The 26,806-nt window shown below is 46.4% G+C and overlaps 1 protein-coding gene across 4 annotated transcripts in view; it reads right to left on the bottom strand.

Moving 5' to 3' along the window:
* ECPAS (Ecm29 proteasome adaptor and scaffold) overlaps positions 1 to 26,806 on the bottom strand; it is a 119,306-nt gene that overhangs the window by 40,518 nt on the left and 51,982 nt on the right. For all 4 annotated transcript variants that reach the window (XM_060199017.1, XM_060199016.1, XM_060199018.1 and 1 more), the window contains 12 exons: positions 25,453 to 25,572; positions 14,721 to 14,806; positions 14,297 to 14,375; positions 12,445 to 12,494; positions 11,394 to 11,460; positions 11,179 to 11,301; positions 8,251 to 8,354; positions 5,846 to 5,969; positions 5,249 to 5,329; positions 4,017 to 4,242; positions 3,563 to 3,654; positions 416 to 550 (listed from right to left, as the gene is read on the bottom strand). In XM_060199017.1, the coding sequence (XP_060055000.1) occupies positions 416 to 550; positions 3,563 to 3,654; positions 4,017 to 4,242; positions 5,249 to 5,329; positions 5,846 to 5,969; positions 8,251 to 8,354; positions 11,179 to 11,301; positions 11,394 to 11,460; positions 12,445 to 12,494; positions 14,297 to 14,375; positions 14,721 to 14,806; positions 25,453 to 25,572 (1,287 nt within the window). The remainder of the gene's footprint in view (positions 1 to 415; positions 551 to 3,562; positions 3,655 to 4,016; positions 4,243 to 5,248; positions 5,330 to 5,845; positions 5,970 to 8,250; positions 8,355 to 11,178; positions 11,302 to 11,393; positions 11,461 to 12,444; positions 12,495 to 14,296; positions 14,376 to 14,720; positions 14,807 to 25,452; positions 25,573 to 26,806) is intronic.

Here is a 26,806-nt window from a genome sequence, read left to right as displayed (position 1 = left end):
GATAATGGGGCAGGGGAGATAGCAAAGTGGTCATGCAAAGAGACTCTCATGCCTGAGGCTCCAAAGTTCCAGGTTCTGAGCAGGGCTGTGGTAAAAAGGGAAAAAGAAAGAAAAAGGAAGAAAGCAGGGTAAGGAAATACTTAAGAGCACATGGTTTGGGCAGTGTCTTCTGCTAGGACAGGTGTGCTCATGGGTAGCAATAGGAGGAAAGAAAACAGCAGCAGGAACATTGCCGAGACCCCGTCCCCCACCGTGGGCCTAGCACCGAGGTGGTAGCTGCCTACCGCGGGCACCAGGCACTCAGATGCCGGGCACACCCCCTCAGGCAAGCTCGCCAGACAGATGAGTGCCCAACACGGAGACATACTAGATGCCTCAGGAAACAGCTCCCACAGTACAGAAAGAGCAAACACACGTGATTGTCCTTCGCAGTCTTCATGAGCTGCTCTATCACTGATCTCAGCTCCTCCCCCGACACCACCGACACCACCACCGAGTAGAACAGTGCCGCGAGCTCACGCATGTCTTCTTTGCTGCTAGTCATCAGACTCTGAGCAGAATAGAAAAAGAAACCGTGATTTTTCTGCTAAGAACATCCAACATTTGAAATTAAAGGGATAGTCTCTTACTGTTCATGAGAAAAACAGCACATGCTATTATTTCAAAATAAGAACTATAGTATCTACCAAGATTCTCAAGAACTCAAAAATCCAAAACATGAAACAGATGGAATACACAGGCGACCTAACGCAAATGTCAGCAGATTTTTTTTCCTGAATGTTTTAAAAGAAAATACTCACAAAATAAATAATGTGTTATTTATTAATTTATTTATTTGCTAGGACAGACAGAAGTTTAGAGGGGAAAGGGAGATAGCAAGGAAGAAAGAGAGACACCTGCAGCCCTGCTTCACCACTAGAGACGCTTCCCTTCTGTAGGTGGGGACTGGGGGCTTGAACCTGGGTCTTTGCACATAGTGATGTGTGTGTTCAACCAGGTACTCCACCGCCCGGCCCCAGCAGTTATCTGTAAAGGACCAAAAAGATGTGGAGGGCAGATGACCTGTTATCACGACAAGTCTATTCTGTCACAGACAACAGTGGTAGGGGAATAAATAGGTATTTTGTGTTCCACCAACAGTTTATGGAAACTGTTTTTTACATGTGGTGCCAGAAATCGAACCTGTGACCTCTGGGGCCTCAGGCATGAAAATCACACACAGACACAAACAAGTTCCTGGACTACGGGCTACAAAGAAGCAGGAAGTCAGCCAGGCTGGGCTGTCCAGAAGATAAGCCATCCGCACTGGCACTGCAATGGCCTACCACGGTTTAGATTAAAGGACAGTGACAAGTAATAAAAACGTATTTGGGTGAGAAGCTATTTCATGAAACCATATTTCCAGAAAAGTACATTTCAGACGTTTCCAGAAAGCCAACCTCAGCCAGGATGCACAGGTGGCCTCACACCAGGTAGTGTGTGTGTGTGTGTGTGTGTGTGTGTGTGTGTGTGTGTGTGTGTGCGCGCGTGTGTGTGTGTGTGTGTGTGTTTTCTACACAGAACTTGACTTGGGCTTTCCAAGAGAGCCATGTCTGGGCATGCGTCAGGGCTCGCTATACTAACAAAGGACTATTCTGGAGTCGGGTGATAGGTAACACAGGAACTGTACTTTAGGCTGCGTGCTTGAGGTGTGAAGAACCCAGGTTCAATCCCTAGCACCACTAAAACCTGAGCTGAACTGTAGTCTGGATAAGATATAATAAATAGAAAGAGAAGAGAGGCAGGCTGGGAGTGTGGATCCACCTGCCAACGCCCATGTTCAGCGGGGAAGCAATGACAGAAGCCAGACCTCCTACCTTCTGCTCCCCACAGTGACCCTGGGTCCATGCTCCCAGAGGGATAGAGAATAGGAAAGCTATCAGGGGAGGAAATGGGATACGGAGTTCTGGTGGTGGGAATTAAGTGGAACTGTACTCCTCTTATCCCACAATCTTTATTGATCATTACTAAATCACTAATTAAAAGAATCAGTCAACTAAAAAAAAATGAAAAATACATTTGTCACTGTTTCCATGAAATTCAAATTTAACTAGGAAGCTTGATTTTGATGTTCTAAACCTGGTAATTCTTCCCTTGTGACAAGAACACTCTCCTACGTGACTGGGGGAAGGCATGTTCTCAGAATTAAGGCCAGGAATGGAAAACCATTTGCAGGCAGAGTTTACGAAGCTCTGGGTTCAAGCCTCGGCACCAAGCGTGGACACGATGTACAGCACCGGGGGAGCCGTGGAAGGCGGAACAGCACTGTGGTGTCTCTTCTCTCCGTGGGTCGGTCTCTCTCTCTCTCATTTTTCTCAATAAAATAAAATGACTTTTTTTTTTTTAAATCAAGGAGGCTGCTCTGCAGTATACAACTGCTTGAAATCCTGAGTGTCCTGGGTGGCAATTATTTTTTTAAGTTGTGAAAGCATATGACCTCAATTCCAACCTGGGGAATATGATTTTAAATATGATATGTTTCACTGCAAGCTGAAGTCCCCTATGTAACTGTAAATAAGGGTCAGGAGTGAGTTATATCACTTTTATGTAACAGAAAACAATGAAGCTGTCTAAAAGGATACTTGACCTACAGTCACATGAGTTTAGCTCTATGTCCTAATGCTAAGTCAGAGAAGGTAAAAAAGAGAACAGTATGCTGCTTTTTTAAATAAAAAGAAAAATTTATTTCAGGCAGGGGTAGGTAGCATAATGGATATGCAAAGAGACCTCTCATGCCCGAGGCTCCAAAAATCTCAGGATCACTCCACTGCACCACCATAAGGCAGAGTTGAGCAGTGCTCTGGTAATTAAAAAAAAAATTAAAAAAAATATATATATATATCCCCTCCTCCAGAGCCCTGCTCACCTCTGGCTTACGGTGGTGCAGGGGAGTGAACCTGACGCCTCTAGTGCCTCATGCATAAAGATACAACCCAGCCTGGGAGAAAAAAAAAATAAAACATGCTTTCCTTATGAACAAGTCTAGAAAGTATGACATATGTAAATAAGTAATGGCTGAGAGTGGAGGGACAGAAAGTCTAGGGGGATGTTTAGGAAGGGGAGAAGCAGGTATGCAAAAGAAACATTTCACATATTTTTAATTAAAACTATACAAACCTATTCCATCACTGTAACTATTAAAACAGAAAAGTTCTATTTTTCTTATAGGACTCTTGATTCACTCCCGACTCTCACCTAGAATCACTGAGGCTCCCTGTCCACACTCCCTCCAGTGTTTAATGAGGAGATGAGGTGTTTAATGAGGGCTAGGTGATGGCACACCTGGCAGGAAGCACCTGTTACAGCCTGCAAACGGTGAAGCAGTGCTGCAGGTGTGGCTCTCCCCTGTCTACTTCACCCCTCTCCACTTCTCCACTTCTCTTGTCTCTAGGTGTAGGCATATACTTCTTTAAAAACTGAAAAGCAGGAAATGCCACAGGAATACTGGTAGGAGACCAAAAGCAGCAAGACTGAAACTTAAAACGTGCAGAATCAGAAGGAAACACACATGAATAAGATATACCTTAATCCATTCTGTTTTATCTACAAATTTGACAGCCAGCTTTTCTGGGCACACAGAGACAGCTTCCAGTAGACAGTACATGACTGGCAGACCTAAGTATGAAGAGATTAGAGCCATTTTCATTTCAAGGAGTGATAAAGTCTGCTACGCTTCTTTAAGTATAAGGCCACTAGTTTAGGAAACACCTTCCTATTCTACAAAACAAAAATGACAGTATGTAATTCAATATAATACATCTATAAACTAAGTTATCTATAAAAAGATGTTCTGTTCTTCACGCCCATTTCCAAAGCAAAACATGTTATCAGCCTTTCTTTCTAAAAAGAGAAACAGTCCATCAAGGATGAGTCAGATATGTTTAAAAAAAGAAACAAGACCTCATTTTCACTTAGTCATGAGGAGAAGCAATGACTTGGCTACATATCCCCAAACAAAGAGCTTCGTGTCCTCCTACCTCCGACCCCCGCCAGCAGCTGCTGGAGCAGGCCGACGTAGATGTGCACGGGGTTGGCTTCTCCGCTCCTGGAAGACGAGGAGGAGGATGCCGCCTGGCCGCCTGACATCAATGTCCGGATGTAACGTCCAATGGCCGGGGCGTGATCTTGCATGTCAGCCAGACTCTGGGAGGTGGGCGCCACTCCCGCACTGTGAGCCAGGCACATGCGCAAGTACAGGACTATCTGAGATCAGAAGCAGAATGCCAGGTGAGGGCCGCAAGACGCCGGTGCAGTGAGCGCTCTTTAGAGCGACAAGCTCCTCTACCCTCCTCTGGAAAGCTAGTCAACAATCCTCATGGACGCTGGGAAACATGACTAAATTATGTCAACTAAAGTCACCATGATGAAGCAACGTTTACACAGAGTTTTTTCTAAGTCCAAGTGGTGTCCTACATGTAGAGTCAAAATGCACACTAAATATTTAAATTCTGAAAAACTATAGTGTGTGTATAAAAGAAATACAGACAGAAGGTAGAAACCTGGCGTACAAATGAATATAGCTACGGAACTCATTTCCACTGACATAAGAATTTGGGGAAAAAATGGATTTTGATCACCTAGAAAAGACTACAAGGCAGGGGTAGACAGCATAATGGTTCTGCAAAGAGACTCTCCTGCCTGAGGCTCCAAAGTCCTAGGTTCAACTCCCCACACCACCATAAGCCAGAGCTGAACAGGACTCTGGTAAAAAAGAGAAAAAAGAAAGTAGGTAAGACTCATGAAGACCAGGGTCTTCTGAAAACTCTTTCCACGACTGCTCCAAGTCCAGACAGTCTCACCAGGCGAATCCCCACTCACTCTGAGCAAGACCACCTCTTGTCATTTACTTAAGGTCCTGCAGCGAGCTCGGTAGCAGAGACCTCCTCAAACGTGATTCATGGATCTCATGTTCCAGCCGTTAAGCTGGGTAATCCAAACACTCACAACATGTTGGCTTTATCATTTAAATCTAGTCCATCAAAACAATAATCAGTGTAGAGTGTGGATTTTTCAGAGATCCACTGAGATAAATATCATTAGAGATTCTATTGTGAAATAAAATAACACTAATTTCCAAATACTACTTTTCAAAATGAACTCAGTGAAGAACGATGTCACCACAATGTGGGTTTATCTAGTCATCTCTTGGAGCATAATCACCACTTAAACCCTTTTGAGAAAGCAAAATCAAGATATGGGGTTGACCTACCTCTCCAAAGGCTGCTGGGTTAAAGGGAAGGGCAGTGGTCCCAGTCACGTACTTGGCTGGAGTTTTCATCCGATGGGAAGCCTGGTAAACATCGTTCCAAACCATAATGATTAAAAAGAAAAGGAAATAAAAAGCACTGTTTCTAGCTATATTACAGCTTGTTATTAACTTTCCTAGTGAGAACTTTTTCCCCCGAATCATGCGGCCTGTAGATACATCTCAAACCCTAAGTGACAGGTGCCCTGCCCTTTCTTTCTCATGCTGCTGGCTTGTTGACAACAGAGCTGGAGGCTACACAGTGACGGCGTACCAGACTCGCACGGGACCCCCAAACTCAACCCCCATGACCACGTGTGACAGAAGCGATGCCTCGGTCCTTGCACGTGTCAACGTGTGCGCTGACCTAGGTGAGCCACTGCCCAGCCCTCGTGACTACACAACTCAGATTATCCCAGTCAAATCCCCCATGGTGGCTATCTTTAGTCAGTGGGAGGGTGTGGACACAGAACGTTGTGGTGGATGTGGTGTGGATAATCTTGGGATCTTCTACCCTACTGTTCATCACAAACAAAAGATGAGAAAAATCAGATTCCATACCTTTTCTTGGATATAATAGACCATTTCTGGGAAAGAAGGCATCCGTTTAGAGACATTCTCTTCTCTGTTTCTACCAGGAAGACACCTTAACACTCTCTGGGCTTCTCCATGAACTTCTTCCCGTCTTTCAGAAAGACAAATAGAAAAGAAAAAGCAATCTCACAAACTAGAGAGGAATCTGACTGATAAGAAAAGCAATTGTAATGAGTCTTGGCATCCTAATATATATATATATTACTAGTTATCTAGACATTTATAATACAGCATAAGAAATTACTTTGGGGAAAGGTCAGGAAATTTGGAGCCATATGCCTTCCTATTCTGAATCTTACAGAAAAATGTATTACTGAAATTCATTATGCAGATGCGTGAACTTTGTTCGCCTTTGTGGAAGACAAATCCTAACAGCCATCGCAAGATCAGCATACACCGGCACGTGGTGCACACGCATCAGCCAGACCCCGACGGCCCCACAGGCTGCGCTGCAGTGCCACCAGCCGCGAGCCTGGCCTCAGTAGCAACACCGGTTCAAGGCCACACAGCACACTATGAACCTTCAATTACCTCTATGATCGTGTTTGATTTTCCTGACAGGTGAAAGAGTTCAGAGAGTAAAACCTAACATTGTCAGAGCACTTCTCTTTGCCCCAAACATTTCACCTCAACAGCGGCCGGGAAAGGGTTCGACTAGCAGAGCTCCTGGCTGGCTCCCCAGCACTACATGGGCCTGAACAGCATTCTGGCTTCTCTGCCTCATGGGAAATAATTTTTTTTTTTTTAAAAAAGCACACAGGTGGATCAGTAAGAAAATGCTTTTCAAGAAAGTACTCACTGAAGAAACAACAGACACAAAAGACTTTGGGTTTGGCTTTCAAACTATCAAAGGAAGCACGCTTTTACTTACACCATTCTTTTTTTTTTTTTTTAAAGATTTTATTTATTTATTCATGAAGAGAAAAGGAGAGAGAGAGAGAGAGAGAGAGAGAGAGAGAGAACCAGACATTACTCTGGTACATGTGCTGCCAGGGATTGAACTCAGGACCTCATGCTTCAGAGTCTGATGCTTTATCCACTGCGCCACCTCCTGGACCACACTTAACACCATTCTTAAGCACCGGTGATAAGAATTAAAATTTTTTAAAAAATGTGAAAACAGAAACACCAGATAATGGTTTACGGTTGTGTGCTGCAGAGTCTCACTGACCTTGCAGCGCGACTGACTACAGGACACACAAAAGACTGTTTTCTTTTTTGTCCTCTCTGGGGCTCCACTGCTCCAGGTCAAGTTTTTCAGACAGAAAAACAGAAACAGAAATAGGCAGAGACAGCACAGCACTGAAGCTTCCCACAAGCAGTAGGGGCAGAGCTCCAAAGGGCAGAGCCCAGCGGGGGTGGGGGGGGGAGCTGGCGCACTGCCTGCGTGAGCCGCCTGGGTCTGTCTGCGCGCATGGCCTTCAAGGCCCGTCTCCACGTCAACGCCGACTAGGCGGCTTTCAAATGCATGCTGAGGCCGGTGGTGGTCCACCGACCGAGCACGTCTCACAAGTGAAAAGCTGTGTCCTAAGACTCTAGAAACACACTAGTGGGATTGATTCATGAACTTAAATACTGTTCTCATACAAATATCGCAACGTAACAGCACCACTTCCACAAACTAAAATGTCAAACCATCAACATTTCCTATTTCCCTCCTCAGAAGGGGCTTAAATTTAAGAGCTGCGGTTAGACTGCATTTATTATCAGCCTCTTGTTCTATCTACACATGTGCACAGAACCCCATAAGCATTTCTCAATGTTACCTGTCTTACATTAACTCCAAAATGACGTCTTAGGATGCTAGAGACATGTTTGCAAACAAATAAACAACACATATATCGCTGTGTGAATGTATGTATGGCTACTGCCTATATCAGGTCAAAGACCAAGCTTTCAGGTCTACAAATTGTTTCTAAATTCCACAGGCAAAATAAATAAACAAAAACCTACCAAACAAACAAACAAAACACATCCAGGTCTTTAGGAGGCAGAAGCCAACTTTTTCTTTTTCTTTTTTTTTTTTTTTTTGCCTCCAGGGTTATCCCTGGGGCTCAGTGCCGGCACTAAGAATCCGCTGCTCCTGGCTGCCAGTTTTTCCATTTTATTGCACAGGACAGAGAGACACTGAGGGGGAAGGGGGAGTAAAAGAAGGAGAGAGACAGACACCTGCAGCCCTGCTTCACCACTCGTGAAGCCTTCCCCCTGCAGGTGGGGACCAGGGACTTGAACCTGGGTCCTTGTGCATTGTAATATGTGCACTCAACCAGGTGCGCCAACACCCGGCCCCTCAGATTGTTTGTTTGTCTGTTTTTTAACAGTTCCCAAATACAGTCTGAGCCCCCATTCAAACCAACACCTTTGAAACTTACGGGTCTCCTGCAGCCAGTAGCAGCAAGTATCTGGAGGGAATATGGTCGGAGGGAAACACCGTGCTGGCAAATTTCACGGCCACTTGTCGGACTTGAACTTCTGGCTATTTGACAGTTAAACACATGTTCACAAAGATTAGCAAGAAAATCACCAGCAACTCATGCCGGTCACCTTAATTGTAAGCCTAGAAAAGTTATGTTTCTGTTGTGATAAACCAGTTGCTTAAAAGTCTCCTGGACAGTAGCGTTACTTGGAAAGAGTCTGTGAACTAGATAGCAATGAACTGAGCACATCTGCCAAGTCGAGCAGAACTCTGCACACATGTCCTCAGCCCAGCTGTGGGGCCACAGTCACCGGGACAGTCGACAGTCGTCATCTGTACTTCCCCAACTCTCACTCAGTCACAAAAGTGAAATTCAGGTGACTTCCCAGGGAATGCAAAGCTCACTGGGAATCTCTGTGACTATGAAGGAAAGGGAGAAGATGAGCAAAGGGCTCTGAGCCCTGACACCTCCAGGACTGGAGAGGAAGGACATTCACAAGTAGTAACAGCTGTAGGTGTGACTTAAAATGGAAGAGAAGGGGCTGGTGCCTGTGAGCAAGGACCCAGGTTCGAGCCCCCAGTCCCCACCTGCAGGGGGAAAAGTTTTACAAGTGGTGAAGCAGTGTTGCAGGTGTCTCTCTGTCTCCCTCTGTCTCCCCTACCCTCTCAATTTCTGATTATCTCTAACCAATAAATAAATAAACATAGTAAAAACATTTTAATGGAAGAGAAGGTAGGACCACAGGGGGGAAAAATGGAGAAAATATATAAAGAGACAGATAGACAGACAGTTAGAGAAATAATAGTCAACCCATATCTGTGACCTTGGGAGAACCATTGCAGTTTCCAATGAAGGGAATGGGGACACAGAACTGGTGGTGGGAATGGTGTGGAATTCTACTTCTGTTATTTTGCAATTCTATAAATCACTAATTAATAAAAACATTAAAAGGAAGCTGTAAAAGAAAAGAAAATATACACACACACACATATATATGTATGTATGTATGTATATATATATATATATATATATACACACACACACACACACACACACACACGCACACACATATTCGTCTCAGCCTGTAAGGCCTTTCACCTCATTGAAGATCTGTCTCTCCTGTTTTCCAAGCCAATCACCACCCCCCTTAGTTAGAACCAGCTGAGGTCAGCACTGGCAGAAGACACAGACCTGGCTCTGGAGTGAGCTGACTGTGGGAACTTAGCCCAAAGCATTCGCTTCTTAGAAACACAGATTCCACATCTGTCAGATGTGGTTTGGGGCAGGCGTCTCTGAGAGCTCTGGTCTCTGGATGCTGCCGGCGGTAGCCACGGAGAACACAGGACTGTAAGTGGGGGCCCCGACACCCTGTGAGCTCTGCTTCCCACTCTCTTACTCACTTGAAAATAAATCTTTTTTTTTTTTAAATAAAGACTTCTAATGAAAAAAATTGAAGTAAAGTAACCCGACTTTTTCATATCGGGCTCTAAAGTTAACAATGACTCCAAAGAAAAGTCCACTGAACACAAAGTTCAGTGAGAAGAGCAGTCACAGAGTCCATGATGCTGATGCCTTATTCTCACGTTGTCGTAGGCGATTCCTTCAGTCACAGCAGAACAAAAGTGAGGGAGACGTGGACTAGCAGGGGCGGTCCCAGTCGCCCTACAGTTCTTGCTCTCTAGCTCAAGCTTTCCCTGGGATTCAAAGAGAAACTCTGTGAAAGGCCTGTCTTAACAGTAGCCTCAAGCATGGCTGCTTTAAATGCAGTCTGAGGAAAGAAAATCAATTAGTTCAGACGTGAAAAACACTGTCACACGGTTTGATGTGGACACCAGCACTGGCAGACTACATGCGGAAATCACTCTTCCGATTCCCACAAGACTATCTGGGGAAACATTTACATATCTGAATGTGGTAGGCATCCAAATAAGCCTGTCTGCGCCTGTTGTACAAGTGACAGGGACACGGCTGCCAAGAACATTCAGCAATAAATGGGACTCTGCACAGAGCAGGCTTTGAGTACACAGCCATCCTCTCAGATTTCAACAGAAAGCAGACACCTTGCTGAGCCCTTAGTAGCCCCCTCAATATAAATGAATTCAGCATGCCAGTCAAATTTCAGTGAGAGAAAACCTGTAGTTGTCTTGTCAATATTTTTGACATCACTCCCTATTCAATCGTCACCCTTCTCTGTTTGAAACGAACAGGTGAATATATATTATTGTATATCGTACGTGTATATACATATGCACATATGTCTATGTTCAAATTTCTCCCAAAAATTCCCTTGAAAACCAGTCAGCAGGACAACCCACTTGAGAGTGTGCCTGTTCAGTCTCGTGTATCACAACCCAGGCTCAAGCCTGACCCCGACCCGGTGGGATGATGCCTTTCCCTCACTCCTTCGGGCTCCATTTCTGTATCTGAGGGGAAATGTCACCTAGATCAGTGCTGTTCCCTACGTAACTCCCAGAGTGGATCTGTGCTTGACCACCAGTAAAGACAGGACGCTTCCAACTTGGACAACAGCAAGGAGACAAGAAGAGTGTTCAGATAAGGGAGGCTCTGAACAGCCACCATGAGAAATCAGAAACAGACAGCAGGACACAGCCTACCTGAACACGATGTTCCACCTGACTACCAAGACAGGGAAGAGTAAATCAGTCCCAAACTTTAGTCATAGAAACATAAATGTAGGGCAAAGGTAGACAGCATCAAGTTTATGTCTTGATGAGATTCTCATGCCTGAGGCTCCAAAGTCCCAGGCACAACCCCCGACACCATCATAAGCCAGAGCTGAGCCGGGCTTTGGTAAAAAACAAACACAGATAAAAATAAAATGCACAGGGTTCCAGCCCCGGTGCCGCACGTGGTCAGGCCTACCTTTATCAAGTAGGAAGCGACAAGCGCCTCCATGAGGGTCCGCTGTGCCCCTTCCAGGGCGCTGTATGCCCCCACCATCATGGATAATGCCTCCTGAATAGCAAGTCGAGTCTCAGACTCTTCCTATAAAGAGGTTGGGGACAGTGTTTGCTCCCTGCTGGGTGCTCAGGTAAGCCACCAAGCAGAAGACGCAAGTCTGCCGGACCTCTCCCTACCTTGCAGAGGGCCTCAAAGAGCTGCTGCACAAGGGCGATGTCCTTGGTGAACAGGTGAGGCATCCGGCTGTAAGGGAACAGAAAGCTCCCATTGCTTCCAGAAATGTCACACGTGCTCCCTAACTTGCATTTACATCTCTGAGCACGGTGTCGGCATCACCAGACTACCTTCCCCAAACCCAGATCACTTCAGCAGCAGACATTTGACTCCTTAAATAGCTAGTCCAAGTAATCTTTGACTAATACATACTAACAGATAAGTGTTGCCTTAGGGCTAGGGCTAGGGCTAGGGCTAGGGCTAGGGCTAGGGTTAAGGTTGAAACATTAGGGTTGGTCCATGCGTTCATGTAACTTTCTGATTTAATGTCAGAACACAGAGAAGTAACAAACTGCTTTAAAGCAAAGCTGCTGTGACCAGGGGCTCTGCGTCTTCATGCCAGCACTGTGCTGCCATTTATCTGGGCTGGCTTTTTGTGAGTCCCCAAGCTCTTCTGCACAAAACAAAGCAGCAAAACCTACTCTGCATGGGCCAGTAAGAACCTACCCCCAAGGTAGCCGCAGCACACAGTACCAAGAAGGGTGGTGTGCCCCAACAGACAGATAGACAGACAGACATGGCATCAGAGGAAGCTGGCATGATCTTAAAAGAAGTAGCTGCACTAAGCAGCAGGAAACGCATCTTGGGGAACTACCTCATTATAGCACAAAGATAATCACTAGCTAAAATAACTTTGATTACCCGGCTTATAAAGACTAGTTTTAACTAGCAACAAGACAATTAATGTCAATCAAATGTCACTAGAGTATAAGAAAATGTCACCCTTATGACACAAGCCAGCTCAAGTCTCTTTTCAGACTACTCTTTAGCGCTGTAACATACTTTCAAATAGCAATTAAAATGTTTCACATCATTGTCCTCATTTCTGAGCAAGCCAAGGCCTCTAAATGCCTTTTCTTTCTTTCAGCTTGTACTCAATCCATTATCAAATGTCACAGAACTGTTCCTAGTTCATCAACAAGCTTATCTGTCACTGAGAAAGAGTCTACTCACCTGGAGAGCTTTCCAACAGCTGAATATGCCATAGACAGTAGTTTAGGGTCCTTGAAGTTAAGGGGGGGAAGAAACAAAAAAGACAAAACAACAAAAAATAGTAAATGCCAAAACTTTTTTGCTGTGATTACAAGCATTATTTACTCCTTGTTATTAAGCCCATCTCCCTCTTCCTGACTTCATGATGCTGAAACCCAGTATGACAAAAATTCCAAACCTGAAATGCATCACACTACTATAAGGGAAAACAACCCCAAAGCTTGCCTTCTCAGCTTACTCCAGATGAAGTAATAATGCTGTCACACTTAAAGAGGCCCCCTTCACTAGTGCTAAGAAGCTCAGTACTGTCTGTAATGTTTAACCTGTATCTCCAAAACACTGCCAATACATTTGGAAAACAGTTTAACTTAGCAGCAAGTTCACTCCAGGTTTAAACTAGCATCCTCTCACCCCAAGTTGAAGAAAGTTGTGAGATTTTCTCTAAAGCTTGTCAAAATAGATTTCTATCACTTCTTTCACTATAAAAATTAAAAGGATCAAAGTCACCAAAGATGGTCCTGCCTCAAGATAGTTAGAATTTCATGTGGTTTTAGGAAAACCAGTACTCTGATTGCTCAGAACACAGTAAGTTCTGTTAGTTGCAGCTTCTCGTGTAACATGGGATTCCCTTTTCCACAGTTAAGTGGCCTGTCTTGTGGCTCCTCTGTTAAGAAGACATATAGTAGTCATCTGAAGACAAAGACAGAGCCCTGTGGTAATAAAGCCTCACTAGCCTATTTTTAAAACATGTAACTTCCCTCTTGAAAACCCAAAAAGCTTTTTATTGCTACCAGTCATCCAAAGCATCTGACTCTTGCCATTAAAAAAAAAAAAAAATCAGAAAAGTTCTGAAAGCCGTGGTAGCAGGATTCAGTAAAAGAAAGATGGGAAACCCAGACCTAACCCTGCCCCTTCATGTCCTTCATTTTCATTTTCCTGCAGAGCTGGGAAATGAAGGGACACCATGTCACTGGCAACAGTGACCTCTACAAAGGTGGTTCACTGTGCTGAGCAATTGACGTGTACTGTCTCAGACTTGGTGCTCACAGCCTCTCACAGCCTAGACTGTGACTTTGTGGCCCAGGACAGCGTGCGGAGGGCTTGAGCAGCTCCACAGAACATACGAGCGCGCACTGCACACAACATCAAAACCCGACCGCCATCCCACAGCAGACGCGCATCTGAGCTCAGCTCCCGGCTAAGAAACAAGGCAGCTACAGTCTCGGGATCTTACTTTCTTCTTTTTATTTGTTTTTTGTTTTCACCTTTTTTGTTTTTCAACAAAGTGCCTCCAAAATGCTGGGAGTAAGAGTGATACAGAGCAGACAAGATTCAAAGATCTTTAGTTCATGGAGTTCCCCCCCCCCCCCACTTAGATAACAGTCAGAATCTACTGAAGGCATGTGATTTAGTTTTGCTTTGGTTTGCAATTTTGAACCAGTAGCATCTCAGTCACTAAGAACTAAGGCATTTTCTGAATATGAGCAAATTCAGATAAACCTAGAAGGGCCATAAAATAAAATTAAAAAAAAAATTAATTCTTTTCACTCCAGTTTTGCACAGTATCCACAAGTACATCTGCTTTAATAATCTGATATTACTAAGTAATAAGATCCCACCACATTCATCTATTTTTAACTTATTTTATAAAAAGCAAAAAATGGCAATAATTTCTAAAATTTTCCAGACTTCAAGTAAAAATGTTGAAAAATGACCAAAGAAGATGCAAAATTTAAATCAGCACATACATTTATAAAATCTTAACAGCAATACTTTTAAACATAAACTGTCAACAAAGTTCAAGGTCACTTACTTCTTTGTATTCATTGATTAGCTTGGTGAGTCCATTCAAAAGCATTGGACCTAGTGGCTTAATCTTGACTTCTGGACAGCTTTTAGAAACAACACACACACGTGCAATTTAAGATGAGTACCTTACAGCTGCAGTGTCGAATGATTACTTAATACACTCAGAGAATAACTGTGATATGTCTAAATACCCTACTACAACCTGAAATTCTTTACAGCTAGAAGGGGGCCCAGCAAGTCAAGTGCAGAACACACCGCAGGGCAGAACTCTGCACTATCAGTTCAGCCCTCCCCTCTGTTCTCCCATTCTCATTAACATCTGAGAAAGTGTCGAGGTAAATAAATACAAGTTCTTTCTAGGCAAGATACACTCAAGTCATTATCAATCCAAGCTTGAAAAGGTTATAAGTTATTAGAAAAAAACTTACGTTATGCAAATATGATGTACAAATTGTAGGGATAATGTCCTTAATTTTGAGTTTGTATTTGTTCCAAAAAGTCCATCATACACCACCTACAAGAAATAAACGGAGTAAAAAACACTAGCTTACTATTTTCTTTCATTCTTTTTATTTTTTTCCCTCCAGGGTTATTGCTAGGGGTCGTGCCAGCACTACAAATCCACTGCTCCTGGCAGCCACCCTAAGGCCACATGTACAGTGACAGGTGCCCACTGTAATATCACAAGTATAATGCATGAGCCACCACTGTGACACCATAGGTACAATGACAGGTACTCTGTGACATCGCAGGTACAGTGACAGGCGCCCCTGTGACATCGCAGGTACAGTGACAGGTGCCCCCGTGACATCGCAGGTACAGTGACAGGTGCCCCCTTGACATCACAGGTACAGTGACAGGTGCCCCCGTGACATCACAGGTACAGTGACAGGTGTCCCCCGTGACATCACAGGTACAGTGACAGGTGCCCCCATGACATCACAGGTACAATGACAGGTGCCCCTGTGACATCACAGGTAGTGACAGGTATTCTGTGACATCGCAGGTACAGTGACAGGTGCCCCCGTGACATCACAGGTACAGTGACAGGTGCCCCCGTGACATCGCAGGTACAGTGACAGGTGCCCCCATGACATCACAGGTACAGTGACAGGTGCCCCCGTGACATCACAGGTACAGTGACAGGTGCCTGTTGTTAAAATTCGTAGGCTCTTGCCGGGCTGGCTTGCTTCACGGCGGGTAACAGAGACGCGGAGACAACGGCTGGGCAGGGAAGCTGTATTTCTTTATTCAGGAACAACGATTCATAAACTAAGACAAACTAATCACCAAACAGAACTCTGCTGTCTCTTTGCGGTGGCACAAGCACTCTCTCTCCCTTACTCTGGAACTCAGGAACTCTGGAACCCTCCAACTCTTGAACTCTGCAACTCTTCAACTCTGGAACTCTCGTACTGGGGAACCCTCTCAAACTCTCGCACTTTCGAACTCAGGAACCCTCTCCAAGCGGCCCGCGAAATTAACTGGACTGATCCAATTCTCTTGGCGGGGGAGGGCTAGAACAAACCAATGTAAAGCATACGACAGGTGCCCCCGTGACATGGCAGGTACAGTGACAGGTGCCCCCATGACATCTCAGGGACAGTGACAGGTGCCCCCGTGACATGGCAGGTACAGTGGCAGTTGCCCCCGTGACATCACAGGTACAGTGACAGGTGCCCCCGTGACATCACAGGTACAATGACAGGTACTCTGTGACATCACAGGTACAATGACAGGTGCCCCCGTGACATCACAGGTACAGTGACAGGTGCCCCCATGACATCACAGGTACAGTGACAGGTGCCCCCGTGACATCACAGGTACAATGACAGGTACTCTGTGACATCGCAGGTACAATGACAGGTGCCCCCGTGACATCACAGGTACAGTGACAGGTGCCCCCATGACATCACAGGTACAGTGACAGGTACTCCGTGACATCGTAGGTACAGTGACAGGTGCCCCCGTGACATCGCAGGTACAGTGACAGGTGCCCCCCCGTGACATCGCAGGTACAGTGACAGGTGCCCCCGTGACATCACAGGTACAGTGACAGGTGCCCCCCGTGACATCACAGGTACAGTGACAGGTGCCCCCCGTGACATCACAGGTACAGTGACAGGTGCCCCCGTGACATCACAGGTACAGTGACAGGTGCCCCCGTCACATCACAGGTACAGTGACAGGTGCCCCCCGTGACATCACAGGTACAGTGACAGGTGCCCCCCGTGACATCACAGGTACAGTGACAGGTGCCCCCCGTGACATCACAGGTACAGTGACAGCTGCCCCCCGTGACATCACAGGTACAGTGGCAGGTGCCCCCGTGACATCACAGGTACAGTGGCAGGTGCCCCCGTGACATCACAGGTACAGTGGCAGGTGCCCACTAGACTACTTTAAAGAAGTCTCACTTTGTTTATTCCTTTCTGCTCTTCCTGTGCAGCGAGTAGGGCCTCCTCTCCTGCTTCTGCTAAGCACCACTTTACTACCTCCATTCTTCCCCAAATGTTAGAGAGCTGGACCCACACTGCATGTGACCTTCTGAGAACGGCTTCTCCCAGTAGCGTGTGTCTAAACTTTCTCCATCTCTGTAATGGTTTGAGAGCGTTTTTAGCCTGGTGAACATTCACTATGTGGCGCCTGGTTATCTGCTGTGACACACTGTGCTGCCCCACTATTCTACAGAGAGCAGCACGATGCCCTCCAGAGGCTCACAGTCATATAACAGAAATTAGAGTAAAAATCCATGGAAGATATTGACATCAAAGCGTTCTACGAGCACAGAGTGGGTGCACTGCACAATCATTTCTAGAAGCAAAAGGTCACATAATAAATGGTCCTGTGCAACATACAGAAGGCTCAGAGTCTAAAACATTAGCATCAAAGAAATCGAACTTCCTCAAGTCCCTTCTTTTCAGGGTCGATGAAATAGCTCAAAGACACTGAGACGCTCGGCCACGTGTGCAGCCCAGGTCTGAGCCTGGCTCCCACCTCACTGAAGGAAGCTTTGGTGCTGTGGTCTCAGTCTCTCTCTCTCTCTCTGTCTCTCTCTCTGTCTCTGCCTCTGTGTCTCTATCCAAATAAAAATAAATAAATTCCTCCTTTTGAGGAAAGGTAATGATACGGGTAAAAAATTCCTTAGGGGCTAAGGAAAAAAGCATAATGGTTATGAAAAGAGACTCTCGTGCCAGAGGCTCCAAGATCCTAGGTTCAACACACACAGCCACCATGAGCCAGGTGTGAACAGTACTCTGGAATTTCTTTCAGCTTTTCTCTCTTACCTCTCTCTCTCATTAAAATACAATAAATATGAGATAAGGCACATGTGCCCATAAGTTAGGGAAAATATGCACCTTAAAGTACAAGTGCACAATAGTTTTCAGTGACTCAATAAGTGCAGCAAGCAAGTAGAAAGACCTAAAAAAAAGACAACATGAGGTACTTAATCAAGTAGTTTCTACTTAGGCCTAGATACTCTCCTCACCTACTTCCTGTTTCACTTCAAGGCTAACCTTGGCAGACAAAGTAAGGACCACAAAAGCTGGATAAGGCAAGAGACCAGCACACTTCAGTGATGGCTGTTTGGTCGCTACGAGGCCCTAGTCAGGAAGCCCTGGGATGCCACAGACATGACCTAGACCTAGACCTCTAACAGGTCCTCTAACAGGTCCCTCTCTACTGTCACTGCCCGTCTCCATCAGCAACAACATAACACAACGGACCCCTCTGTGGGCCCCTATAGGACCCTGCCCTCAATGTGGATCAATAATAGTGGGGAATGTTCCATCCTCTGAAGGGAGGCTGGGTCAACGTACTCTGCCTACCACCCGAGGATGACGGGTCCTGCAATGAGTGCAGCCTGGAGTGTTCCCAGCCGTGACCACAGACTGTGAGCTCAGACCTGCAGGGATGCAGAGGTCACACAGGCTCCTGTGCTGAATGTGGACCCCAGATCAGATCGATGGGGTTACAGTTAACGGTATTTGTATACTTTTCCCATATTTCCCATATACTCTCTGCCCTGATCCAGCTTTCTAGTCCTATTCCCAACTACGACACCATCTTCTCAGACAATATCTCTGGTCCACCTGCATGTTAGCTGTCGGGCTCAGGTAAAAACTAGTAAAGTCTTGGGCCCCTTGGAATAGACCTAAAATAGACCTATTAGTTTTTTCCAACATGAAGACCCCAAATCTTATCTGCTCTACTCTTGCCTTTAGGTTCCTGATTAGTCAACAATTTGTTCTGCTTTATATTTTAATGCTTTTCAGCCACCAAGTTCCAGATGCTACCATGACACCACCCTGACCTCCCTGGACAGACGCCCTAACCCACGTGTCCTGGAGCCTCCCCTCCCCAGAGCCCTGCCCCACTAGGGGCAGACAGAGACAGGCTGGGGGTGTGGGTCCACCTGCCAACACCCATGACAGAAGGTAGAACTCCCACCTTCTGCTCCCCATAAAGATCCTGGGTCCATGTTCCCAGAGGGATAAAGAATAGGGAAGCTTGCAAGGGAGAGGGTGGTGAGAACTGTGTGGAGTTGTAGCCCTCTTGTCCTGTGGTCTTGCTGATATTTTCATTTCATAAATAAATAAAAATACAGTATCTGATGAATAATTAAAGGCCAGGGAACAGCACAGTGGTAGCACAAAGGCTCCAGGCTCAGTGCCGACACTACCAGTAGCCACAGCGGAGCTGCGCTCTAGTCAAAGAATAACCTCTACACTTGGGTGCCTGAAACCAGCTTCTGACCTGACTCAGCAATGACAGGTGTGTCTATGCGGGAGCTGACTCTGCAGCTGGGGAGTCCAGCCCCCACCAGGGTCCACGGGAGGGGGAAATGGAGGCCCTCTGGAGCAGGGACCCTGGAGCCATTCACGGAATGGACCGCCGAACACACCTACTAGGACGCGTTTATACAGTAACTTCCGGAGAACTTCCCCGTGAATTTGGACCCCTCGCCCAATTATGTAATTTTGTACCTTCTGGATTTGAGCCACTCTGTCTCTAATCTCGTCTGGGAAGAGGTCAGTCGGTGTCGCTGCTGTGCAGCACGTGGTGCGGAGGCTTCTCGGAGAGCCGCACAGCGTGTTACACTGAGGTTGTGTCAGAAAAGGTCTCCCACCATCTCTCTCCTGGCCTGGTCCCCTACGTGTCTGCACAAAACAGCACTGGACAAGTGCTACATAACTCGCACGAGACAAAAGTACCATGAACTATAAGAGAAGAAAAAGGAGGAGGAGGAGGAGGAGGAGGAGGGGAGAAGGAGGAGGAGAAGGAGGGGAGAAGGAAGAGGAGAAGAGGAGAAGGAGGGGAGGAAGGAAGCTTCACCATCGGGCAGTAGCCTGGGTGACGAGTCCAGCGTGCAGAGGCCAGGCTATGGTGCACATGGCACAGAGCGCAAGGACCCAGGTTCAAGCCTCCGGTCCCCACCTGCAGGGGGAAAACTTTGGAACTGGTGAAGCAGTGTTGTGGGTGTCTCTCTGTCTCTCTCCCTCTCTATCATGCCCTCCCTCTTGATTTCTGGCTGTCTCTATCCAATAAATAAATAAATAAAGATAACAAAAGAACTTTTAAGAAAGAGTCAGGTGTACACATACTCTACAAACGCTCCAGGACAAGATGGAGTCAGGTACCGCACTGTCCGGCAAAGACTCGGAAGACACAGCGGTGCCCTACGGCATGCGACAAATGGTCAGGCAGTACGAGCTCAACGAGCAGCTACGGCTCTAAGGTTTTGTGGGGAAATAAAGCCCAAGGCACACAGCGGAGGCGCAGAAGTGTGCTTTTGTGTTCAAAATCCAGGCAACATTACGTGCATCTGGCCCAAAGCCTCAGAAAACAGGCTCATCTGAGTGGCAGACAGACGGATGGACAGAACTTTTCTTTCTTTCTTTTCTTTGTTTTAACCACAGCTCTGCTCAACCCTGACTGATGGTGTGGTGTAGAGGATTGAACCTGGAGCTCTGGAGCCTCAGGCACGAGTCTATTTACAGAAGCATTTGCGGTCTACCCTCCACCCGCTGGACTTATTTCTAGGACCTAAATAACTACATATAAAGTTTATAGAGAGGCAGCATCATGGTTCTGCACTTATTAGGCTCCAAGGTTTCAAGGTCAAAGCCCAGTACCACCAAGAGCCAGAGCTGAGCAGGGCTCTGGCATCTCCCTCCCCACCTCTCCCCTCCCTGGAAGCACCCTATCCTCTATCTCCCTTATCAAAATAAACAATATCTATACTATTTCTTATTTATCTTCCCTTTTTGTTGCCCTCGTTTTTTATCATTGTTGTGGTTATTGTTGTTGTTGCTGATGTCATCGTTGTGGGACAGGACAGAGAGACATGGAGAGAGGAGGGGCAGACAGAGAGGGGGAGAGACAGACAGACACCTGCAGACCTGCGGCACCGCCTGGGAAGCGACGCCCCTGCAGGTGGGGAGCCGGGGCTCGAACCGGGATCCTCACGCCGGTCTCCGAGTTTCACGCCACGTGCGCTTACCCGCCTGCGCTACTGCGGAAGCCATCTACTGCTAGGGCACGAAGTGCGGGGAACGCCGGCACGTTATCAGACCAGCAGGTTAAAATAACGACGGAAACATTTTACCACCTCTGAGAAACTGTGAACTTCGTGAATCTGACAACTGCGGGCAGAGTTCCCAAGTTCAGTCCATTCAGCCGTCGCGCCACTGCGGCGAAGTCACTGCTGTCACGGCAATGGCTCCGCGTTGTGTAACTGTGCAGATACCCTCAGGGTGTGCCCATCCTCGCGAGAGCCAGCCGAAACCCCATTCCCGCAGTGCTTTGTTTTCTCCACGCCCCCTGCCCATCCTCGCGAGAGCCAGCCGAAACCCCATTCCCGCAGTGCTTTGTTTTCTCCACGCCCCCTGCCCATCCTCGCGAGAGCCAGCCGAAACCCCATTCCCGCAGTGCTTTGTTTTCTCCACGCCCCCTGCCCATTCTCGCGAGAGCCAGCTGAAACCCCATTCCTGCAGTGCTTTGCTTTCTCCACGCCCCCTGCCCATTCTCGCGAGAGAGAGCTGAAACCTTGTTTCCGAGCCAATCCCGACCCGACTTGCCACTTCCGGCTTTTCCCCTATAAAGCCCGATGCTGTGCCGGCTTAGTTCCCTTTGCCCCTTCTCACCTGGGGACTGGGCGCAGAGAAGGGCCGCTGCGCGTGGCATAGCAGGAGGCGGCCATTTTGCTAGCTCCACATGGCCAGAACCGCCCGCGTGAAGAAAGATTGTGTTCCCTTTCCGCTCCAATCGCTTCTCTCTCCCCCGCCGCGCAGCCCGACAACTCCACAAGTTTTTTGAGATCCATTTATGAGCAAGAGGATCAGAGCATCACTCCGGCACATGCAATACCGGAAATCAAACTTGGGAGCTCACACTTGAGGATGTAACACCGTATCTGCTGCCCCCCCTCCTGGGCTGCCAATTAAAAATCGAATCAAAACTGAATGGAGCTACAAGTGATTAGACTTAGTGAAATAAAGAGGTGAAAGACAAACTACCAGTGGGCTTCCTCATATGTGGAATCTAGAAATGTGATTTATATAAACTTGCCAAAAAGAGAAAAAAAAATCCAAACAAAACAGAAGCAGCTGTAAGACTTGTGAGGGAACTCTGGTGGTTGGTTGTGTTTGGGAGGTGGAGGAGGGTGGGGACACAGAACTTTGGTGGGGGGTGTGGTGTGGTGTGGAGCAATCTTACAATCTTGTAACAAACTATTTACAAAAAAAAATTAAATAACAAGAAAAGCTGAAAAAAAAAGTTGAGGTTTTAGCTTGAAAGAAGTTGAGACAAATTTGTGCTCAATCTCTCTGGCTCCACAGCTGAGCTGGGCATTGGTCAGATGAAAAGGTGGGGGGGGGCCTTTGCAGCACCAACAGAGAGCAAGGGTCTCCCCTGCAGAAGTCACTCTGGCGACAGAAAACAGCACCATTATAGGCAAGGCTAGAAGCAAGAAAACAAGATAAAAGCTCACTGCTGTGATCGAAACAAGACAGGCTGGATTAATGCCAGCATTCAGGAGGGAACGAAGGACATCAGAGCAGACCAGGACAACTTGGCGACCGCCTTCACAGGGAATTTCTGTCAAGGATGACTCGTTTTTCCAGGTAATCAAGTCTCTGGTGGCAACATTTTTGGAGAATAGACCATCGGGAAAACACCAGTCTGAAAGGGAATGGGACCATAGGGACTTCTGGGAGGCCTGGCCAAGGAATAACTGAATTGCCTCTCCTCCCAAAACAAATAAATTCGAGAGACCCAGCTGCATTCTCCCAAAACAACCAATAAATGCGAGAGACCCAGCGGCAGTCAGAATCCACAGCTGAAGGTTCTGCAGCCTCGGGTGGGGGCTCGCGTGCGGTTAGAGCGAAAAGGGGCGCGGGCTGAAGAGCAGCAAAGTCAGATCAGAGCTGGGGCGGCAGGGCTGAGCTGCGCCGTGGTGGGGATTCCACGTGAAGGGCAGCAAGCAAGCCACAGGGTTCCTAGCGCCCGGAGAAAAGAGACAGGGGCGGAAAACCTCCCAGTCTTTGACTGAGGGGGGGCGCTCTGGTCTTCTGACTTCAAGGCGAGGACACAGCATCAAACAGGGCACTTCTGACCACAAGGCAGCCCAAAGCAACCACCTGCCACCCGTCCCACACGCGGCAGATCATGCCAACAAGAGAAACCTAGAGGTCACAACTGCACCACCTGCTGGCCAGCAATAAGCAGCACAAGAAATGCGCAAGCTAGAAACAGAAGCAACAGCCAACCAGGCCGTGTCAGCCAGACAGAAATGAGACAGAGGAAACCCAAGGAATTACTGATTCACAGACACTCTCAGAGACAGACTACAGAAAGCTCATTATGAGGACGCTCCACGAACTTGAGCAAGAATTAAAAGGGCATGTTACTATGGAATTAAAACACACACGAGAGGAACTTATAACAGAGTTCACTAAGAATCTTCAAATCTGGAAAGAAGAACTTCACTCAGAGCTCCAGGGAGTAAAAGACACTAACGGCCACCCAGCCCAGGTAGAAGGCTCAGGAAGTAGGGCCACACACTCAGAAATAATAAATAATCAATAATCACACATTCAGAAGACATAATCTCCTGTCCAGAAGATACGGCCAGGCCACTCTTTCAATTCAGAGACGAGGGAGAGGAATGGTTCAGAAAGACCGAAGCGGCTCTCTGTGAAATTGCAGACTCCGTCAAAAGATCGAATATAAGAGTGGTAAGGCCAAAGGCCCAGGGTCCATTTTCAGAGCAATTTTAGCTGAGAACTTCCCTCACTTAGGAAACCATCAGAACATTCTCATCCAAAAGGCAGAACGATCACCCAGATTTATAAATACAAAAAGACCAACACCGAGGCTCATTACTGTAAAACTATCGAAAGTCAACGACAAGGAAAAATTTTGCTGGCTGCTAGGGAAAGGAAAGGAGTTACATACAAAGGCAGCTAAACGACTTTCATCAGATTTCTCTTCACAAACTAAAGGCCAGGAGAGAGTGCAATGTCATATTCGAAGTTCTAAAGGAGAGGGAATTCCGGCCACGGATATTGTATCCTGCAAAATCATCCTTCAAATGTGAGGGAGAAATAAAGGTTCTCTCAAATATTCAAGAACTAAAGGAACTTGCCCCAATCAACCCCACCTTACAAGAACTACTGAACCAGTTCCCACAAGAGAGGAGGAGGCAAAGGAACACACGTTCCAAACACCCAAGTTGCAGATGCTGCCATGACGTCAACCTGACTCACACAGACAGACAACCTTACCAATGGACCCCCACTTCCCCAGAGCCCTGCAGCACTAGGGAAAGATAGGGATAGGCCAGGAGTACGGATCCACTTGTCAATGCCCATGTCCATTGGAGAAGCAATTTAAAAAAAAAAAAAAAAGACTTCCCACCTTCTGCTCCCCATAATGATCCTGGGACCATGCTCCCAGAGGGATAAAGAATAGGAAAGCTGTGGTCCGGGAGGTGGCGCAGTGGTAAAGCTTTGGACTCCCAAGCATGAGGTCTCAAATTCAATCCCCGGCAGCATATGTGCCAGAGTGATGTCTGGTTCTTTCTCTCTCCAACTATCTCATAAATAAATAAAATCTGAAAGAAAGAAAGAAAGGAGGGAAGACTAGAAAAGCTTCCAATGGAGGAGATGGGATATGGAACTCTGGTGGTGGGAAATGTGTGGAATTTCAGCCTCTTATTCTATGGTTTTGCCGATGTTTTCTATTTTTATTTCATAAATAAACTTAGAAAAAAGAAAGGAATAGAGGCAGGACCATAGAAAAAACTGCCAAATATATATAACTGGAGCAGCTATAGAAATAATAGTCGCCCACATCTGTAACCTTCGGAGAACTGCTGTAGTTTCCGATGGAGGGGACAATGGCACAAAATTTTGGTGATGGGAATGGTGTGGAATTATAGCCATATTATCACATAATTTTTTAAAATCAATAATAAAGCACTAGTAAAATTAAAAAGATATAAAAAAATTAAAAAGATAGAATAGGACCATATATTTAGCATAAATGATAACTGTATATGACATATATCCTATAAGAAAAGTTTTAAAATTCACTTTTCTACCTAAATTGAGGTAGAGCAGAAGACAGTGAGTCTCATTAATCCTTGTGAATTGGGACGACAGCACCCTGAGGAGGTGCTCGGAGAAGGGAGTGTATAAAGCAGGGGCTTTGAGCATGTGGCTCTTTGGCTGCTGCTGCTTCTCCTGGTCAGGTGCATCTCAGTGGAGTGTCCGCCACAGCTACTTCTCCTGGGAACTGAACACGTGTGACTCTGCTAGCCGGTAAACTTTTAGACCCCTCTACAGCCACGAGCAACCTTTAGCAGAGCTGATAGTTGTTTATCTTACGGGACTGAACCTTTGATAACTATACTCAGACCTTATGGACCTAGGGTACTCTTCACCCTTGCTGATAAGTGCTTATTTTGCCTTTTACATGTATCACCCTAATAAACCGTGTATTGTTTAAACCAGTTCCCAGCTCCCGCAGTGAATCCTTTCACCCACCGCACCTGCCCCCAAACCCTTTTTAAGTTAAATAACAACAAGTCACTGATTTAGTTTCTTCTCTAATTTAACAAGCGTGAATGTCGTAAACAGGCTACTTCCCAATTACCTGGATATTGGCTGGGAAGGTCTCTGCAGCTTGTCTGGACCGGAGGAGGTGGGGCACGATCTTCAACTTGACTCTCGTGCTGACTGGGTCCCGCTTCAGCTCTGGCTTTAGGACGGCTCCCTGTCAAAAAGTGGATCTGCTATGATTCAACATTTTAAGACTGTCTTGAACTCTTAACAGCAATGAGCATTATCTAAATCAAGTGATCTCTCAGCATCCTTACAGCCTGACCTCTTTACATCCTCAGAAATGACTGTCTACTTGTATTTTAACCTGTATTGGAACACCTGTTGACATTTCCTATGTCAGAAATCAAACCAAAAATCAACTATTTGCTCACTTAACCATGACCCTAACAGGCTCAGGATACAGCTGAGGGAAGTCCAACCTTCACATGGGGACGCTAGGTCTGACACTGGCTGATCACCAGGCACACACCACAACGTTAAAACACTCATATTTTCATAAATAGCATGCTCTAAGAAATATATTTTCCAAAACAGAGAGAAAGTAGTGTAGTTCTGCAGCTTCTGTAAATGTTTTCAATGTGCAACTTTATGGAAGAAACAAACTCTTCTGTCGTCTCCGCCATCCTTTGTTGAAATGTTACTTCAAGCAGTGAGAAAAAAAATCAGTTTCACACAAACATGTCCTTGGGAAAACTGGGGATGTTTCAGTTGGTTCTGGTAACTAAGGATACTCTGACTGTACACCAAAGCTTGACAGACAGAAGTCACTTACAGGTGGGTTGCCACTTAGACTAGAAGCCCTGAGCAATCCAAGCCGTACTCTAAATACCACTAGTCTGTCGTGCATGCTGCACAGCTCCTTCACCTCTGTGTGCTCACTCTCTGAGCTAAGCAGACATCTGGACATAAAGTACCCCCTCAAGTCACATGTTCACATAACCACAGCCTCACCAGTAGTCTAAAAGTATTTTCAAGCCACTAGGCTCATTAGAATGAATACAAATTCCCAAAATTCTAGTGTTTGCTTCAAAGTTCGAGTTTCATCACTGCCAGTGAGTCATTTTATCATTCCTAAAGCCTCTTTCGCTCACTTTAGAGAAGATACCTGCCAAAGCTGACAGCACAAACCATGGTCTGTCTGGGCATGCCTCAAGCAAAAATAATCCTTACTACCTCCTCAAGGTCATTTCAAGTAAAGCCCAGTCTGATTCTCTCCTTCGTGTACACACACTCTTTTCCCCTTGGGCCATGAGTGCTGACAGTGAACAGGACGAGGGCCGTATCAGCTGGTCACACTGCCCTGGCCCATGCTACCCAGCAGCTGGCCATCATCACTTCTGCGACGAAACAGCAAGTCCTCCCGTTCTCAACAGACGTCTACAAGC

Source organism: Erinaceus europaeus, chromosome 10 (assembly GCF_950295315.1).
Source record: "Erinaceus europaeus chromosome 10, mEriEur2.1, whole genome shotgun sequence".
NCBI classification, from domain to species: domain Eukaryota; kingdom Metazoa; phylum Chordata; class Mammalia; order Eulipotyphla; family Erinaceidae; genus Erinaceus; species Erinaceus europaeus.
This window is presented reverse-complemented; position numbering and strand designations above follow the sequence as displayed.